This window comes from Jaculus jaculus, chromosome 6 (assembly GCF_020740685.1).
Source record: "Jaculus jaculus isolate mJacJac1 chromosome 6, mJacJac1.mat.Y.cur, whole genome shotgun sequence".
NCBI classification, from domain to species: Eukaryota; Metazoa; Chordata; class Mammalia; order Rodentia; family Dipodidae; genus Jaculus; species Jaculus jaculus.
The window spans coordinates 1033156-1052165 of record NC_059107.1 but is presented as its reverse complement, the minus strand read 5'-3'; the positions used below and the strand labels follow the sequence as shown (position 1 = coordinate 1052165).

Genomic DNA, 19010 nt, shown 5'->3' with positions numbered 1-19010 from the left:
AGACAGAGAGAAAGAGAGAGAATGGACACACCAGGGCCTCAAGCCACTGCAAACAAACTCCAGATGCGTACGCCCTCTTGTGCATCTGGCTAACGTGGGTCCTGGAGAATCCAGCTTCAAATCAGGGTCCTTAAGTTTCAAAGGCAAGGGCTTAACAGCTAAACCATCTCTCCAGCCCATAGTGCTATTATCTTTATCTCTCACATCTCTAATAGAATCAGTATTTCTTGTATAAATATCCTTAAATTTATTTATGCAATATATTACTAAAATTTCTTTTCAGAGAAAAAAAACATTACCTGTGTTAGAGGAAAAGCTAACTAAGGATAGATCCCCCCCTCTTTCCATCTTGGAGCCTTTTCTGAGCTCATAGCCAGCATGACTTCTCTTAACTTAGATTCCTTTGTGTATTGTAAAGTTTAGTATATGTTATTTTTTTTTTCTTTTGCTACTTTCCGAGGCATTATGTAAAGGGTTCATACTACATGGTCACTTAAATATACATTAGCACAGTTCAGAGCTAGAGAAAGCGTTAAGCAGAAATGTGTGTTGGTAGACCAGGAGACCTTCCCAGCAACTTCAGCAACAGATGTGAATACTTCACAAAGCCATAAAGTCTGTTGTCTTAAATACTGTAGTAACTTCACACTCATTTGTGAAGACTACAGCATTTAATTAAGAAACTTTGAGGCTTTCTGGTTTATATACACTTTAAAGATTTTTTTATTAGTTTGAAATGTGTAAACTTTGGTTTGGTTGATGATGTAGTAAGGATATTTATTGAAAGGTAAAAATATAATATTTTAACATTATACCTGCCATTTTTTTTCTTAAAATACATTATTTGCACCTGTCAGTGCCATCATCAAAATTTGTTTTCAAAATTGTTATTAAACTAAGTGTGCAATTTTAAATCTTAAAGGTGCCATGGATAGTGTATAAAATGTATAATTGCCAGTGCACTATAACTCTTATTTATTTTTATATGAAAGTAAAGAACACTTCAAGAAATTTATTATTAACTGTTTCCTCTTTTCTGATGTAGCATAAAAAATAGTCCTGACTTTAACTGCCAAAAAATAAACAGTCACAAGTGAACCACTTCTCAGTTGTAAGTCTTTGCTAACACTAAAAACAACTTACAAATGTTTAGTTTTTGTATCTAATCTCTGATTAAAATGTTTATAAAGTTTATTTTTAACCAAAGAGATGCAATTAATTATGCTAAATTATTACAAAAAAGAAGGATGTCTATGAATTCCTAAACAAATCAAGTTGACAGCAAAACTTAACCATCACAAGTCCATCCCCTGTCAACTTGACACAAGCCATATCTCCTTACAGCATACTTAATTTCTAAATGAAGACAATAACAAGGTCATAATTCCACCTAATATGATATAACTATCCCACATACAACTGGAAACACACAAACTTCTCCCCAACACAGAGCAAGGTCCCTAGAAGAATGCTTAGTCTCTAACATAATAAGTTAAACATAAATTTAACAACAAATAACTAGTGATATAATCTCAAGCAATATTAATTAAATAACACAGAAATAAAGGAAGAACAAAAGCATCATAATATTGGTGTCGATATGTAAAAACACTTAACAAACTAGGACAGAAACAGTCACGGAAATTACAGTCCTAATTTTTGTAACTGGTCTCATGGCCTTAGCTGGTATTTATAACTACCTTCTTTTACTACCCATTCTGTATCCTCCACCTTCAGCAAGCACCTCAGCAGGTTTTGGTTCTTTACCTAGAGGGGTGACCCATACCTTCATTCCTGAAGGATCTGGGCCATTTATTATGGTGTCTTGACTGAGTTGTTGCAGCTGTTCATTGACTTGATAACAGGGCATGGTAACACCATGAAATGCCCTATAGGATCTCCTATACTCCAGACATACTCTTCCTTACCTCCATTATGGAAGAGCAGTCCAATTTCCCCCTAATAGTCTGGATCAATCACCCCTGCTACTACTGTAACTCCTTTCTCAGCCTGTTCACACAAGGGCATCAGGAGTCCAAAGTGGCCAGGGGGAAGTCTTAGCTTCCAGATCAATGCAATGTTCTTTGTGCCTCCTGGCAAAAGTACTATCCCCTCAGGAACCAAGACCTCTAGCCCAGCAGAGTATAAGGTTGTGGAAACAGGAAACAAAGATTTGAATTAATGGGTCACTTGGGGTGATAGTAAGTGGTACCATTCCCATTTTCACCCCTTTAGTTTTAGACCTGTGACTTCAGGTTATAGGGGAAACAGTACAATATATAGGACATTGATTCAGAGCCTATACAGCCTGCTGGAGGACACTATCCCAGCCCTCTAGGCCACTGCTACCTAATTGGCACTGAAACTATTTCTTTAAAAGGCTATTCCACTATTCTATCAAGCCAGTTGCTTCAGGGTAGTGGGGCACATGGTAAAATCAGCGAATTACATGACCATGAGCAGTGCTATGGTTTTTTGGACAGACTGCATGTCCCTATATGGCTATATGGTAGGCATTTGTATCCCTGTATGGTTTTGCAGATAGAGTTGTGTGCGTCCCTGTATGGTTTTGTGGATAGGCGTTTGTGTGTGCCTATATGGTTTGGACTGAAAAGTCCCCCAAAGACCATGTGCTAAAATCTTAGTCCCCAGCCAATGGTGCTATTGGGAGGTGTTGGAACCACTAGGAGGTAGGGTCATTGGAAGGAAGTGAAGTTACTGAGGCATATCCTTAAAGGAACTACTGGGACTCCTTCTCCTCTCTCTTTCTGCTGTGGGGTGAGTGGCTCTCTCTTGCCATGTTGATATATTATGCTTTCATGATGTCTTCCATGATGACATATTATGGTGCCATAGAGCCTGAGCAACCATGAGCCGAAACCTCCAAGACCAAGAGCCTAAATAAACTACTCTTACCTTCAAGCTGTTTATCCCAAGTGTTTTGTCACAGTAATGGAAAGCTGACTAATACCATCCTCTAAAATTTCATGTGTTGGCAGTTGAATTTCCAGTGTGCTCATGTTGTGGGAGTGGGACCTTTAAAAGCTGGGGGCCAGTAGAAAGTAAGTATGCCACTGGGACCCTCATGAATGGATGAATACTGGTCTCTTAGCATAGACGAGGTTTTAAAGAAGAGAGTTAATAATGAAGAAAATGGGTTTGGAGCTGGAGAGATAGCTAAGCAGTTAAAAGTGCTTGCTTGCAAAGCCTGACAGCCAGTAAGTTAAATCTCTTGCTACAAAATAGAAGATAATACAAATGTGAGCATTTTTTTGAGACAGAATTTCACTCTGTAGCCCAGGCATTGAGTCAGTGATGACTCTCCTGCCTCGGCCTTTTTAAAAAAAATATTTATTTTTATTTATTTGACGGAGAGAGGGAGAGAGAGTGAAAGAGAGAGAGAAAGAGAGAGAGAGAGAGAATGGGTGTGCCAGGGACTCCAGACACTGCAAATGACCTCCAGACACATGCGCCCCCTTGTGCATCTGGCTAATGTGGGTTCTGGGGAATTGAACCTGAGTCCTTTGGGTTTGTAGGCAAGTGCCTTAACTGCTAAGCCATCTCTCTAGCCCCTACCTCAGCCTTTGAGTGTTGGAATTATAGGCATGAACCACCATGCCCAGCTAAAATGTGTGTTTAATCATGAAAGCAATAATATTCTTTGCACTTCATAAAATACCCGTTTCATGTGTCTGGTCTGGTAACTGTACTCTGGAACCCTGGAGCCTATCCCTCTACCTGCCTCTGTGAGACTATAATATGGAAAGGATATGGCCATTTGTGTTGGCTGCCAATGGGGGCAGAGTTAGGGCTCTGTGTGTGGAGTATGAGACAGAAAGGAGAAGCTTGAGTACGGTAAAGAGAGGAAAGCTTAAAAAGGCAGTGTTGGTGCCTGTCATAGCTAAATACACACCTGCCCTGTGCCTTATCCACTCTACTCTAAAGCCTCTCAAGTATACATGCACACCCAAAGATGCCATCATAGTCCATTTTCTGTTGTTTTAACAGAATACCTGAAACCAGATAATTGATAAAGGACAGATGTGTACTTGGCCTTGGTTCTGGGGGCTGGGAAGTACAGATTCATGGACACAACATCTGATGAGGGCTTTCTTGCTGCATATCATGGTGGAGGACACCATGTGCCTAGACAGAGCAAAACAACCAGACAGCTCTTGCTTTAATAACCAAGTCACTCTCTCCACCCAATGACTACATGAATCCATAAATGGCTCAACCTATTTATGAGTCAGGATCCTTCTGACCCAATCAACTCCAAATACATTACCACATGAATTCTGGGGAACAAACTTTCAAGTGGTAAATGGGTGGGAGATTCAGCTCCAGGTGGTAGATTGCTTGCTTAGCATGTGTGAGGCTCCAGAGCCAATCAGCAGTACCACAGAAAAAGAAAAAGAAAAAGAAAAAGAGAGAGAAAATGAAAACAATAGCAAAAAATACAGGCTTCATAACAGCTCTAGCCATCCAGCTCTCAAAGAAAATCAGCAGCAATGCTCTGCAGCAGGAAAATGGATAAGTCAATGGTGGAATTCTATTCAGCAAAGAAAATGAATTGCTTTGCTAAAAAAAAAGAAAAAAAAAGGAAAAAAAGGAAAAAATGAAAGAATTTTACATACATGACATTAAGAAAAACAAACCTGATGCAAAAAGGTACATGTTGTGTAGGCTTACTTATCTAAAGCAAACTAATCTATGGCCATAGAAGTCAGAATATGGGGTATTCATCACTGAGAATTCTAGGAGTTTCTGGGGTACTAGCAGACCCTAGAAAATGAAACATTCCATTTGATCTAGGAATTCCTCTTCTGAGTATATATACACAGGGATAAAAGCAGCAGGGTCTTAAAGATATATGTACATACCCATGTTTATAGCAGCTTTCTTGGCTATATGGTATAAGCAACCCAAGTGCCCAATGATATATAAATGGAAGTGAAATGTGATGTGTACATGCAGCAAGACATCACTTAGCCTTAGAAGAGATGGAACACATGTTGCAGCCTGGATGAACCATGAGGACATGTCAAGTGAAAAAAAAAAAAACTCTCAAAAGGACAAATATTACATGATTCCACTTGTATGAGATATCTAGAGAAGTCAAATCCATAGAGATCAAAAAGGATGGTGGCCATAGGTTGAGTGAGAAGAAAGCAGTAGTTTAATGAGCACAGTTTCAGTTTTATAGGATGAACAAGAGTTCTGTGTATGAATAATGGGGATGGTTACACAAGGGTGAGAATGCATTTAATGCCTTTAATGCCACTGAACTTTACATGTTTAAGTGATTACGATGCTAAATTTTATGCGCATTTTTCTATAATTTAAAAATAAGGTAACATTATAAAACTACTACAGTGAAACACTACCACCCACCCCAGAACACAGGGATATTGATATCACCTAGATGTTGATGTGGGCTCACTAAGGGCCAGATGTGGTGATGCACACCTATAATCCCAGCACTAGGAAGGCAGAGGCAGCCTCCTGTGTGTGCTGTGTGTTGAAGGCCAGCCTGGCCTACATTGTTCCAGGCCAGACAATGTTACATGGTAAGATTGTATCTCCAAAAATATGGTCGGTGGGGTGGGGGGATATATGAGTGACAGGAAAGTGTTTTAAGCACCCTGGAATGAACATTTTTTTTAGAGAGACAGAGAGAGAGAGTTGGCATGCCTGGGCCTCATCACTGCAATCAAACCCCAGATGCTTACACCACCTAGTGGGCATGTGTGACCTTGTGCTTACCTCACCTTTGTGCATCTGGCTTAAGCGGGATCTGGAGAATCGAACATGGGTCCTTAGGTTTCACAGGGCAAGCGCTTTTATTGCTAAGCCATCTCTCCAGTCCTTTCCAGACACATGTACCACCTTGTGTATCTGACTTACATGGGTACCAGGGAATTGAACCTAGGCCCTTGGGCTTCATAGGTAAATGCTTTAACCGCTAATCCATCTCTCCAGCCCTGAATTTCCTTCTTAATAAGCAGAATAGCTGAGAGCATGAAGAGAGACTTCTTCCTCCTGTTGGGTTTAGTAAGGTAGCATAATACCAGGGGACATGGGCATCTCAAGTATTAAAAAGCCTTGTAACGAATAAAGGTTATGAGCATTTTTGACAAGAAAGAGCCTATATGTGCCAAGTGTCAGTGCAGAGCAAGGAGACTCCTTCTAGGAAAAGCCTCATAGGGCTGGACAAGTAGCCTGGGTCTGTCTGGACAGAGAATTCCCAGGTCTTGGGGGCCTGAGTATCAATGTGTACCCCTGTCCTGTGAAAAGGGGCCTAACTGCAGGAACAGAGAAAAGCTTCTTTCAATGCTGTCCGGGAATAGGGAACTGGGTCTATGAGCCACACTTTCTTGAACTATGTAAACAAGTTTCAATAGACCAGAACATTGGCTAATCAGAAATGACAGAGCTGGTAGGAGGGAAGGACTTGGAGGGGGAAACTGTAGAGGAAGTGGCCAAGGAGGGAGCATAATTTTAACCTGTGCTATACTCTTTCCCTGGGAACAGACCTTCGGTTTTCTTTTGGGGAGCTCTCTCCAGGATTCTTAGTATATTTAGCTGTATAAGGTTGGCTCCAGCCTTTCCCACCATAGAAGGTAGGGTGCCCACCCTGGAAGATCAGCAGATGCTGTCTTTCCTTCCCATCTCCCTGTAAGGGTTCCATCAAGCCACACCTGAGGCTACTCATCCTTCTCAATTGTTGACTTCATAGAAGAGTATGATGTCTTAATCCACGTGATGTGTGTTCTGTGTGTCTCCCTACAGTAGGTTTTTCATGTCCATGGGCTCCCAGCTGCAGATTCATCCAACTTCAGATATAACATATTTGGTTGTGGGGGGAGACGTGTGTGTGTATGAAAAATGTACAAATTTTCCTTCCTGACATAATTCCTTGGGGAAAAAAAAAACAGTATAGCAACTACTTACATAGAAATTCTATTATGGGGCTGGAGAGATGGCTTAGCGGTTAAGCCCTTGCCTGTGAAGCCTAAGGACCACGGTTCAAGGCTCGGTTCCCCAGGTCCCACGTTAGCCAGATGCACAAGGGGTCGCACGCGTCTGGAGTTCGTTTGCAGAGGCTGGAAGCCCTGGCGCGCCCATTCTCTCTCTCTACCTGTCTTTCTGTCTCTGTCGCTCTCAAATAAATAAATAAAAATTTTAAAAAAGTTAAAAAAAAGAAATTCTATTATGTTAGTTATTATGTTTAATCTCAACATGGTTTACCCTATTCAGGAGAATATGCATAGATTATATGCAAGTACTATACTATTTTATATAAAGATAAAGAACATATAATGATGTGGGTGTCCTGGGGGAAAGGGGCACCAGACCCAATTCCTACTGAACAATCTTCTTAGAGGCTAATGTTAATTGCACAGCAGACCTTGATAACCGCTCACGTGCTTCTACAGATGTAGGTCTATTGGCTCCAAACACATTTACAGACACACCCTTCTCCACCCACGATGTCCTTTTATTTGGCATGCAATTGACCAATGTAAATGTTAACTCTCAAAGACACCTCGTTTAAAACCTTAACGTTTAAAATTGTTTTATATTCTTATCTCAGACACTTTCCATGGCCCTTGGAAATCTTCCTGAACCCAGGTCGTGGTAGCTGCTGCGCCAGGGGGAATCAACAGAGCCTGGTGCCAGAAAACAGGAGACCACATGGGCCCTGACCCTCGTGCGGGCGGGCGGGAGAGCGCACAGGGCACGCACGCATGCGCAGTGGGCGGGCCAGGCTTCGCGCTGCCGCGCGGGCTGGAGAGGGCGGGGCGGCAGTGAGCGCGCGCTCGAGGCGGCGTTCAGGGCGAGGGGGACTCGGCACGTCCACCCCGCCTCTTCTCACCCGCGCCGCGTCCTCGAGAGGCGTTCCCCCGCTCTGCAGGACCGAGCCCCAGCGTGGTGGGGACCCTCTAGCTCCGCCCCGAGCTGCCCTGAGGAGGCCTCGGCGCGCGGCCTGAGCCGCCGCGCTCCCTGAGGAACGCACGGGCGCGTCCTCGCGGCGGGCCGAGGACCACCGTGCTCGTGCCGGGCTCCGCACAAGGCGCGCGCGCGCGCTCCCGCCGCAGCCCCGGCCGCGCCCGCCCCGCCTCTCCGCGCCCGCCCGGGAGCCGGGTCCGCGAGCGGCGGCGGCCGGAGGGACGATGAGCGGCGCGGCGCGGGCGGGCCCGGCCCGGCTCGCCGCGCTCGCCCTGCTGACCTGCAGCCTGTGGCCGGCGCGGGCGGACAACGCGAGCCAGGAGTACTACACGGCGCTCATCAACGTGACGGTGCAGGAGCCCGGCCGCGGCGCCCCGCTCACGTTCCGCATCGACCGCGGGCGCTACGGGCTCGACTCGCCCAAGGCCGAGGTCCGCGGTCAGGTGCTGGCGCCGCTGCCCATCCACGGAGGTGAGGGCCTGGCCGGGGGCGGCGGGCCCGGTCCCCAGCCCTTGGTCCCCTGTCCTTGGTCCCCGTACCCGTCTCCAGCCCCGGCTCGCCGCCACTGGGCCGCGGCCCCGGGGTCGAGGTTGCCGCGGTGTCAGCTCGGCCTGCAAAAAGAGGCTCCAGAAATCTTTATGCTTTTCCCCCCTTTCTTAAAAAAGAAAAGAAAGACTGGCGGCTCTTGTTTCTTGAGCTGGCTTGTTTACTGGAGGGCATTGGGCTGCGAGTTTGCAGCGACAGCTTAGACAAAGGAGGTGGTGCAGGAGCGCAAAACTAACGCCTGAGAGGAGCTCTTAACCTGCATTTTGGAATGGGCAGGTTTGTTCCTGAAATCACGGATTTACCACTGCATTGAATGTCAAAGGAACGTCAAAACGTGCCCTTTTGCTTAACTGGTAAACGGGGGTGGAAGAGGACAGTGTTCCCTGTTGCTTTGGGCTCTTAGTCTGCCTCAGTAGTTTTACTGTAATTTGACGCTAGAAATTTTCATGTAATGAAGAATGTGAGAACGACTGGAACTGGTGGCCAAGACTTAAGACTTAAGGTAGCCCACCAGAATAAGGGAGAGGGAAATAACGTAAAAATAGTCAGGAGTTGTCTTTGAAGACATTTGCTTTATCCTCGTGATTTTCTGCTTACACGGGCCCTGTATGATTAATGATTTGGTGTACAATTTATATTTAAAGTATTGGTCATAATTGTAAAGGCAATATTTATTGCATCATAGAACGTGTGACATTTGGGGGCATTGACGTACTGTGAACTTTGGGAAATGTCTCCCCCAATACAAACACACACACACCATACCCTGAAAATGTTGAGGGGATTAAAAAAGAACAAAACTGCTGTTTGTGACTTAAACTAGATAACCTAAATAGAGTAATGATGTTTATTTTAAATTTAAAATATTAAAACATCATTCCCATGTGAGTACCACAGTTTCATGATAACATACTAAACTGTTTTCTTTGGGGCATCCTGCCTAGAGAAAAAGCCTGCCATCAAGTTACACTGGGTTCCCAAATGTGCATTTTTCTACCAGTAGTCAGGTGCAGATGGTATATTTCTCATTCCAGTTGGTCAGAAGTGGCAATTAAGGTTCCAACTTGACCATAGAAACAATTTTTGTCTTTGCTTGGATAAATATTTGTGTGCCAGCTCTGTGCCAGTCACTGTGGTTGGAACACGTAATGTTGCCAAAGATGGCACTAACAATGGTTGCCTATTTTCTAGTGGGGAGAACCTTAAGGGTCAGGAAGAGAGGCAAGCAGTTTTGCAGCAAGAGTTGCCCTGTACTGTGTTTTGAAATATGTGGCTTGTCTTTGGGGGTACCCCAGGTCCATGATCCATACTTCAGATGCTTGCCTCCACAGTGCCCATGTGCTTGAACTACTTGTTGCTTGTCTGTCACTCAGAAGGAAGGCCTGGAGAAAGCTTTTTGTTTTTAGATGTTTCAGCAAAAGGGTGTTGAGTACTAATGTTATGGAATTAGCCTTATAAAGTTGAAGGCTGTATATCAGACCTGTGCTGTACATAGATTGTGTGGCAATGACAAAGTAATTTCGCACTGTGGCCTGATTTATTTATTGTTCTTTCTTTCTTAATTTGAGGGAGAGATACAGAGAAAGAGGCAGACAGAGGGAGTATGGACACACCAGGGCCTCCTGCCACTGTATATGAACTCCACATACATGTGATCATTTTCTTATTTGTAAAATGGAATAATAAAGTATTTACCTCTTAAATTGTTAAGAGAGTTAACAATTCTCTTAATAAAGTTTCTGAATTCTTTTTTTTTTTTTTTTTTGGTTTTTCGAGGTAGGGTCTCACTCTGGTCTAGGCTGACCTGGAATTAACTCTGTTATCTCAGGGTGGCCTTGAACTCACGGCGATCCTCCTACCTCTGCCTCCCGTGTGCTGGGATTAAAGGCTTGCGCCACCATGCCCAGCTAAGTTTCTGAATTCTTAAAGACTTAATAACCAAAAGGAGTTTCTAAATTGGTGGGGTTTTAGGCACTATGGAGGGGGAGAGGAACACATTAAATGCATCATTTTGAATAATGTGAGGCCAGTTTTTCCCAGTCTTCCCTCCCTGTCTATAATTCTCTGTGGAGGGGGCTTGGGCATGGGGTGTCTGTACCAGGTGAGAATTGTTCTCTTGGCTTGCAGGTTGAGGCATACTAGGTGGTGTGAGTCTGGTCTTCACGGTGTAATCATTCAGTCCAGCCAATGGTGGTTGAAATCTCACTATGCACTAAGCTTTGTTGAAGGCAGCAGCAAAGAGGAAGGTTAACAGTAGTAAATGAAACTTCAAAGCTCACATTTTATACCTGTAACTTGTTTCGAATCTATGAGTTTATATCACATCTAAGATATTCTGCTTGTGCTCTAGAAACTTATGAATGTACTTTAAAACCAAGAATGTGACAGAAACCTGTTAAAATTATTTATCCTTAAGAAAAAGATTTAAGAAAAGCCAGCACTGAGGTTGCAGGAGGATTGCAGAAAGTTTAAGGTGAACCTGTGCTATGTAATGAGTTCCAGGCCAACATGGGCTACAAAGACTGTGTGTCAAAAAAAAAAAAATTTAATGTATATCTATGTTTTAATTTTTGGAAGTAGAAACCTTTGTTGCTTTGTAGTGCTACTCATGTGGATATGAATTAGAAACTTAGATATTTTAGAAGTGCCTTTTGAAAAATGTTATTCTTCTACTTTATAAAATACTTCGTAAACAAGTATGATACATTGAAAATATATTTCTGTCATTAAGTAGAATGCACTGATGAATGAGGTTGTTTTTAGAAGTGGAGTTTTGAAGGAATGTTTCATTTTTTTTAAAATTTTAAGTTTTATTTATTTATTTATTTGACAGAGAAAGAGGGAGGGAAAGAGAGAGAAGGGGCGCGCCAGGGCCTTCAGCCACTGCACATAAACTCCAGATGCATGTGCCCCTTGTGCATCTGGCTAACATGGGTCCTGGGGAATTGAACCTGGGTCCTTTGGTTTTACAGGCAAATGCATTAACCGCTAAGCCATCCCTCCAGCCCATGTTTCTCATTTTTATGACAGATCATAGTTGATTACTTTTTTTGGAAAGACAGCAGTTTTCCTGATTTTTTTTTTTTTTTTTTTTTTTTTTTTTTTGGTTTTTCGAGGTAGGGTCTCACTCTGGCTCAGGCTGACCTGGAATTCACTATGTAGTCTCAGGGTGGCCTCGAACTCTTGGCGATCCTCCTACCTCTGCCTCCCGAGTGCTGGGATTAAAGGCGTGCGCCACCACGCCCGGCAGGTTTCCTGATTTTATTTAAGCACAAATATAAGATGTACATAAGCTGTTTATTCATTTTCTTCACTGCGCAGCCTGGTGTTAGGATTGGTGACTCTAATAGCCAGCTGGGCTGCTCTTCCACAATGGTTTTGCAGTCTTCAAAGAAACGTTGTGAGCAATCTCAGCACAGTAAGATTTGTTGCACATTAGAAGCACTTCCAGCTCATTGACATTGTGGACCAGGAACTTCCGGATCCACTGGGCAGCATGTGCTTTGTTTTCTTGTTGCTCCCATAACCAATGTTGGGCATCAGAATTTGGCCTTTGAATCTTCTCCGCACCCTTTTGTCGATACCTCTGGGTTTCCGTCAGTTATGCTTAATTTTGACACATCAGTCTGACTGGTGCCGGATAAACTTCTTGGTCCTCTTTTTGACAATTTTGGGCTTCACCAGAGGTCTAAGGGCAGCCATGATGCCAAGCAGAAAATGGCAGCTACCTCCACAGGCAGCTTTCAATAAAATATATTTAAATAAAATATATTTTATTTTTATTTGAGTGAGAGAGAGAATGGGTGCTCTAGGGCCTTCAGCATCTGCAAATGAACTACAGATGCATATGCTACCTTGTGCATCTGGCTTACCTGGGTCCTCGAGAATCTAACCTGGGTCCTTTGGCTTTGTGTGCAAGCACCTTAACCACTAAGCCATATCTCCAGCCCCATAGTTGATTTCTTACTGCTTAACTTTGAACTAGGGACAAAATAAAATAATCCCTTTGCAGAGCAGACCCAGCTAGTGTGCTTTACATGTGTGTACACTAAATATATATATATTTTATTTATTTGAGAGAGATAGAGAGAATGGGTTCACTCAGCACCTGTAGCCATTGCAAAGAAACTCTAGACGTATACGCCATCTTGTGCATATGGCTAACCTGGGTTCTGGGGAATTGAACCTGGGTCCTTTGGCTTTGCACATAAATGCCTTAACCACTAAATCATCTCTCCAGCCCCACACTAACTTTTTGTTTGAGCCCAGACTGGGGATTGGGAGAGGAGAAAGCCCTGTGTTAATGATGTAATTGTTGTGTATGCAGATGAGCTACTGTGAAAAAAAATGCTATTAACCACTATTCCCTTGCATAGAAAAATTCAGGACTGAGTGTTATAGCCTTAGAGAACAAGTTTACCAAATACAAAACCTTTATTGATATCATTTGGGTTGTAAGCTTGGAAAAAAAATGAATCTTGGGTTTTGTGTTTTTTAAAAGTGATCCTGTTGGAGCTCTGTAATGAACCTTTAACATGAACCTTAAATTAGTGTTAGGAACTTTTTTAATATTTGGGGGGGTATGCATGTGGAGGCCAGAGGACATTGGGTGTCATCTTCAGGAATGCCAACCATCTGTTTTTGAGGCAGGGTCTCTCATTTGCCTTGGAGAGTTCAAGAAGTCTACGTCCCTACCTCCTTTGCACTGGGATGTATGCTGCCATGCCTGGCATTTGTGTGTGGTGTGATGTATTATGTGTGGTATTACACCTGTGGTGCAAATCTGCACACATCATGCATGTGTGTCAGAGACCAGAGAACTTGGGTGCCTTCTCTTTTGCTTATCCACACACTTCCTTGAGACAGGGTCTCTCCCTCCATTCTGAGCTACCCTGTGCCTGGCATTTATATGGGTTCTGAGGATTGAACTGAGGTCCCCATACTTGTGAGGTAAACAGTTTACCCACTGAGCATCTCCCCAGCCTTAGTTTTAGGAATTCTCACAAACAGTAAAGGTGATTGTTGTGAAACCAGAAATTTGGGTGAAAGCAATCATATAATATTAGGATTCATAATGGCAGGGAAAGAGGCTACTAGAATAGGGATTTCAAAATATTTAGAGAATAAGTACATACAATTCTGGGAGCACAGACTTTGAACAAAGAAAGAGAACTCAGGAGGAGATAGAGGCTCTGAAACCAAATGCTGACATAATTAGGCAAGAAGAAAATGGATCTATACATATGTATATATGTATGGGTTACAATTGTATTGAACTTTGCAGTATAAACATATGTTTCCCCTTCACTTTTGGATAATTTACATTAACATATAAATATTGGAAAAGATTTTAGAAACAGCCTCTCTCCTTACCAAGTCACTACCTCCTGACCTCTGATTTCCCTGTTTCTATCACAGCAAAGCCTCTCATGAGTCATGTATATTGGCCTCCTCCAATTTTTCCTCCTGCTCTTTAAATTATGAAGGTCTTTGCTATGCTATTTCTAATTAATTTATGGAATTTAAAGGACCACTTTCATTGGAGAAATAAGGTTTAGCTTCTTTCATACATACAAGCTTCTCCCAGGCTAACCCTATGTAACGTTTGGATCTAGGATAGCTCCGGCTAAACATACCTGTAGTTCTGGCCACAGGTTGTAGGAAATGAACAGTCTGTAGAACTGTGTTTTGAATGTTACAGTATTGGAAAGCCTAGACTAGATATCATCTAAGATCTCTCTCACTTTGAATAAGGTGTGACTTAAAGGCACATCTTCTTAAACAAACTTGCCAGAATTTACTCATAGAGGAGAGTAGTGTATGTATGTATGTATGTATTCTTGCAGTGCTAAGGATTGAATCCTAGAATCTTCATCATACTAAGTAAGCACTCTACCACTGAGCTACTATCCCAGCCTGAGAACATTGTTCTTTTCAAACCACTCACATTGAGAAAGTATTCTCTGTACATACACGCACACACACACACATACACACATATACACACTATATACATATATCCAATCTTTTTCACCTCTAGAGAAATTTGAATTTTGACAATTAGAAATTATTTGTAGACAGTTGGATATTGATAACGTGTGTCTGCCTAAGCAAGATAATGATAGTTTTACTTAAAAAGAGGAGAACCAGGTGTTTGGTTGAGGCCTATATTCCCAACACTTGGGAGGCTGGGGCAAGAAGATTAAGAGTTCAAGATCAGGCTGGGCCTGGTGGTGCACACCTTTAATCCTAGCACTAGGGAGGCAGAGGTAGGAGGATCACTGTGAGGCTACCCTGAGAATACAGAGTGAATTCCAGGTCAACCTGGGCTACAGTAAGATCCTACCTTGAAAAGCCAAAAATAAAATTTAAAAAAAGTGTAACCTATTTACAAAATGAAGCTTTAAATTTGTTGAGACTATCAACCTTTTTAAAAAAATATTTGTTTTTTGAGAGAGAGGCAGATAGAGACAGTGGGCACGCCAGGACCTCTAGCCACTGCAAACATAGTCCAGACAGACACATGTGCCACTTTGTGCATCTGGCTTATTGTGGCTGCTGGATCAAACCTGGGTTCTTAGGCTTCACAGGCAAGTGCCTTAACCATTAAGCCATCTCTCCAGACCAACCTTTTTTTTTTTTTAATCCTTAAGTATTTTAGGCACTAGCCATTATTTTCTGTAAATTGCAGTAGTGCAATTATCTTTACTGTTGGAGACAATTTTGAGTAAAATAAAGGGAACCCTTCAATATCCAGTGCATCTTAAAGGACTTATGCATCTGCTGTATGCTTCTGTTCTACAAGATCCATAATTCCCCACATGAGAAAAATTTTAGTTATTTTGTTGACAAGATTAGCCCTGGCTGGGGAACATAACTAGGATGTGTATCTATAAAAACTGCACTCTATCTTCAGTTTACAGACAATTTTGTTCCAAAGAAGGGGTCTATTAAGAGTTTTATTGGAATACAGCTATGCCCATTTACTTACTTGGTGTCCGTAGCTGCTTTTGTGCTGTACCTATGGACTTGAGTGGTTGTAACAAGAGCCTACAGGGCTGGAGGGACTAAAATGTCTTTAAAAAAATAATTGATCATCTCCATTCTAAATGCTTGTTTATACCTTAGTTTTCCCATTAAGGGCTATGCCATAAATGAAGATTTGATTCCTAAGTTGTCCCAAGCTATGAACTCATGGAAGCTAGGGGCCATGTCTTGGTTTCATGACAGTGAGCCTATGCCTGGCAGTAGCAGATCATTCAAATAAGGGATTAAGTTTAATTCGATGGTGCTTAGTCTGCTGGTGAAACTGATCTGCACATCTCTTGAAGAAATTACTGGAGACTACAGAGAGGAACTGCTAGAAATAAGCAGACTCCAGGAGTTTCCATAAGTCTGCAAGCCATTGATATTTTGACTAATCAGAGTAGAAAGAACTGCTAATACACAGGGGCATAAAGGGAAGCCAGTTTACTCTAACAAAGCTGCTGTGGACCCTCATGCCCGGTGAAGCTTAGAAAAGCAACCTTTAAAAGAATCTGACTGAGGCAGGTGTAGTGGTGTAGGCCTTTAATCCCAGCACTGAGGAGGCAGACAGACGTAGGAGGATCACCGTGAGTTTGAGGCCACCCTGAGACTACATAGTGAATTGCAGGTCAGCCTGGGCTATCGTGAGACCCTACTTCAAAAACCCCAAAAAATAAAATAGCTGGGCATGGTGGCACACACCTTTAACCCCAGCACTCAGGAGGCTGAGGTAGGAGGGTCACTGTGATTTCGAGTCCACCCTGAGAGTACATAGTGAATTGCAGGTCAGCCTGGGCTAGAGCAAGACTCTGCCTCCAAAAACGCAAAAAGAAAAAAAAAAAAAAATAAGAGAACCCGATGGATAGTGAGTACCTTCTTCTAAAATAAAGCTAGATGGTATATAAAAGAATGCATCAAAATCCAGCTTTAAAAAACAAAATCTGAAACTGACATCCAATCCAAAATTTCTAGGCCTATAAAGAAACAGGAAAATAGGGCCTGTGCCTAACAACAACAAAGTCAAAAGGAAAAGGATACCAAATGACACACTACAGAACTGCAGATGAAAATGTTAAACAAGCTCTTATCAACACACAGTATGTTTAAGAGGGGGAAAAGAAACATAAGCATGGGAGATGGTCATTAAACAAACTTCTCTGCAGTGTACTCAGTCTTGAAAATGTGAGATTTCAATAATAAAGAAAAAGGATATTGTTCCTGCTTTGATTTGCTTTCAGTTTATTCTGGGCAGTAATGTAGTTAGCATGTGTTGGATATATACTATATACCAAAAATGATGCCAGATGTTTCATATCAATTATACTTAATCTATGGAATAACCATAGGTAGTACTATTATCCTCACTTTGTGCTTGGGGAATTCAATGCACTTGCCTTTCATTTAGTGCCTTTATTCTTTATAGCACTTAGCAGAATTGTAAATTATATATCTATTTTCTTTATTTCTGAGGGCAGGCAGCTTGTCTCTTGTGTCCACTCTTGTGTATTTAGTGATTGATGTGGTAATTGGAATTTCATAAGATGGGTGGTGAGCAATTAGTGTTGGATGAATTTTTAAAAAGTGATACAACTTTATTGTGTGGCCTTAGGAATTTAGCAGAACTGAGACTTGAGGTAGGCCTTGTGATGGCAGCACCCATATTATAATCACTTCTTTGTATTATTTCCAAAATGTATTTAATAAATTTCACATATGTACACACATATGCATATACCTGTATATATATATCCACTCAGTAGACTGTTACAGAGCCATAAAAGGTCACCATAAAAGCTCTGTATGTGCCCAAAAGTAAATACAAAGTGCTTGAATTATGACTGGGTTAAACTTGTTTATAATGGGCAAGGGCCCAGAGTTATAACCCAAAATATAAAAGGTTTCTATCAATAAGATTATTAATGGCATTTCTCTAGTTTAAAAATTTACTATAGGGCCAAAGGTAGAATTCAGTGGTAAAATGTGTGCTAGGCCTTGAGTTTAATCTCTAGGAATATTCACACAAATTATTGCTAATTTTCACTTAGAAGAGGGAAAGTGTTCATGAGGGCCAGAGGGGACCACACATTATCTGAAGAGAGTGACCAAGAAAGAAATATCTTTAGGTATAATTATTTGTTTTGTAATATATAGGCATTGAACCCAGGGCCATGTACATGTTAGACAAGAACTCTATCACTGAATTGTACAACTTGACAATTTCATTTTTTAGTTTATTCTCTACCTTCACTGTGGGCAGGATGAATTCCCAGGTATGGTTGGAATGGGTAGGAAGCTGGAAGGTACTAGGAACATGTGTGAAGAGGACACTAGAGCTGAGACTAGTTGTTGCGAGCTGATGTAGAACATTATTTTGAGTAATGAGTCTTGTGAAGGAAGTGGAATCTAGGCAAATAACTCAAGTTCTCTTTAATATGTATGTGGTGATGGTAGTGATATTTATGTTAATTTTGTTGGTTTTCACTGTTTACATTTAATCTGTAAATTAAGCATGTGGGATTAATTATAGTTTTAAAGTAGAAAGCCAACCTTAAGAATCTATAAGTAGATGCTGTCAACCTTAAGAATATATTAAGTAGGGGCTGGGGAGATGGCTTAGCAGCTAAGGCCCTTGCCTGCAAAGCCAAAGGACCTAGGTTCGATTCCCCAGGACCCAAATGAGCCAGATACACAAGGTACACATACAACTGGAGTTTGTTTGCAGCAGCTGGAGGTCCTGGTGCGCCCATTCTCTCTCTTCTTCCCCACCTCTTTCTCTCAAATAACTAACAAATAAATAAAAATATTTTTAAAAAAGAATTTATAAGTAGAAGAAAGGGTTCTGTAGAAGGAGACAGCAGAGAGAGGACAAAAGGCTGTGGGAGGAGACTGATCAAAATACATTGTGTACATATATTAAAATTGTCAGTAAAGCTGGGCGTGGTGGTGCACGCCTTTAATCCCAGCACTCAGGAGGCACAGGTAGGAGGATCTCCATGAGTTCAAGGCCACCCTGAGACTACATAGTGAATTCCAGGTCAGTCTGGACTAGAGTGAGGCCCTACCTTGAAAAACCAAAAAAAAAAGTTAAAAATTAAAAATTGTCAGTAAAAAGCTTGAAAAAAAAAAAAGAATACCTAAATATATGGCAAAGGTAAAGCAATGAAAGAGAACAACACATTAGGGGGTAACTGAGGGAGCCAGTATATTATTCTCACAGTATGAAGGCTTACAAGGTAGTAAGTACTTACAGAAATTAGAACGGTTTAAGCACAGAGGGAGTTAAGAAATAATAAAATCAAAAGAAGCCGGGCATGGTAGCACGCCTTTAATCCCAGCACTCGGGAGGCAGAGGTAGGAAGATTGCCATGAGTTCAAGGCCGCCCTGAGATGACAGAGTTAATTCCAGGTCAGTCTGGACCAGAGTGAGACCCTACCTCGAAAAACCAAAAAATAAAATAAAATAAAAAGAAAGGAGGTAGAGTTGA

At 41.9% G+C, this 19010-nt stretch overlaps 1 protein-coding gene across 2 annotated transcripts in view; it reads left to right on the top strand.

Annotated features, from left to right (window-relative positions):
* The first annotated feature begins 8177 nt into the window (after positions 1–8177).
* Rnf130 (ring finger protein 130) overlaps positions 8178–19010 on the top strand; it is a 143198-nt gene continuing 132365 nt past the window's right edge. For both annotated transcript variants that reach the window (XM_045152154.1, XM_004666610.3), the window contains exon 1: positions 8178–8424. In XM_045152154.1, the coding sequence (XP_045008089.1) occupies positions 8178–8424 (247 nt within the window). The remainder of the gene's footprint in view (positions 8425–19010) is intronic.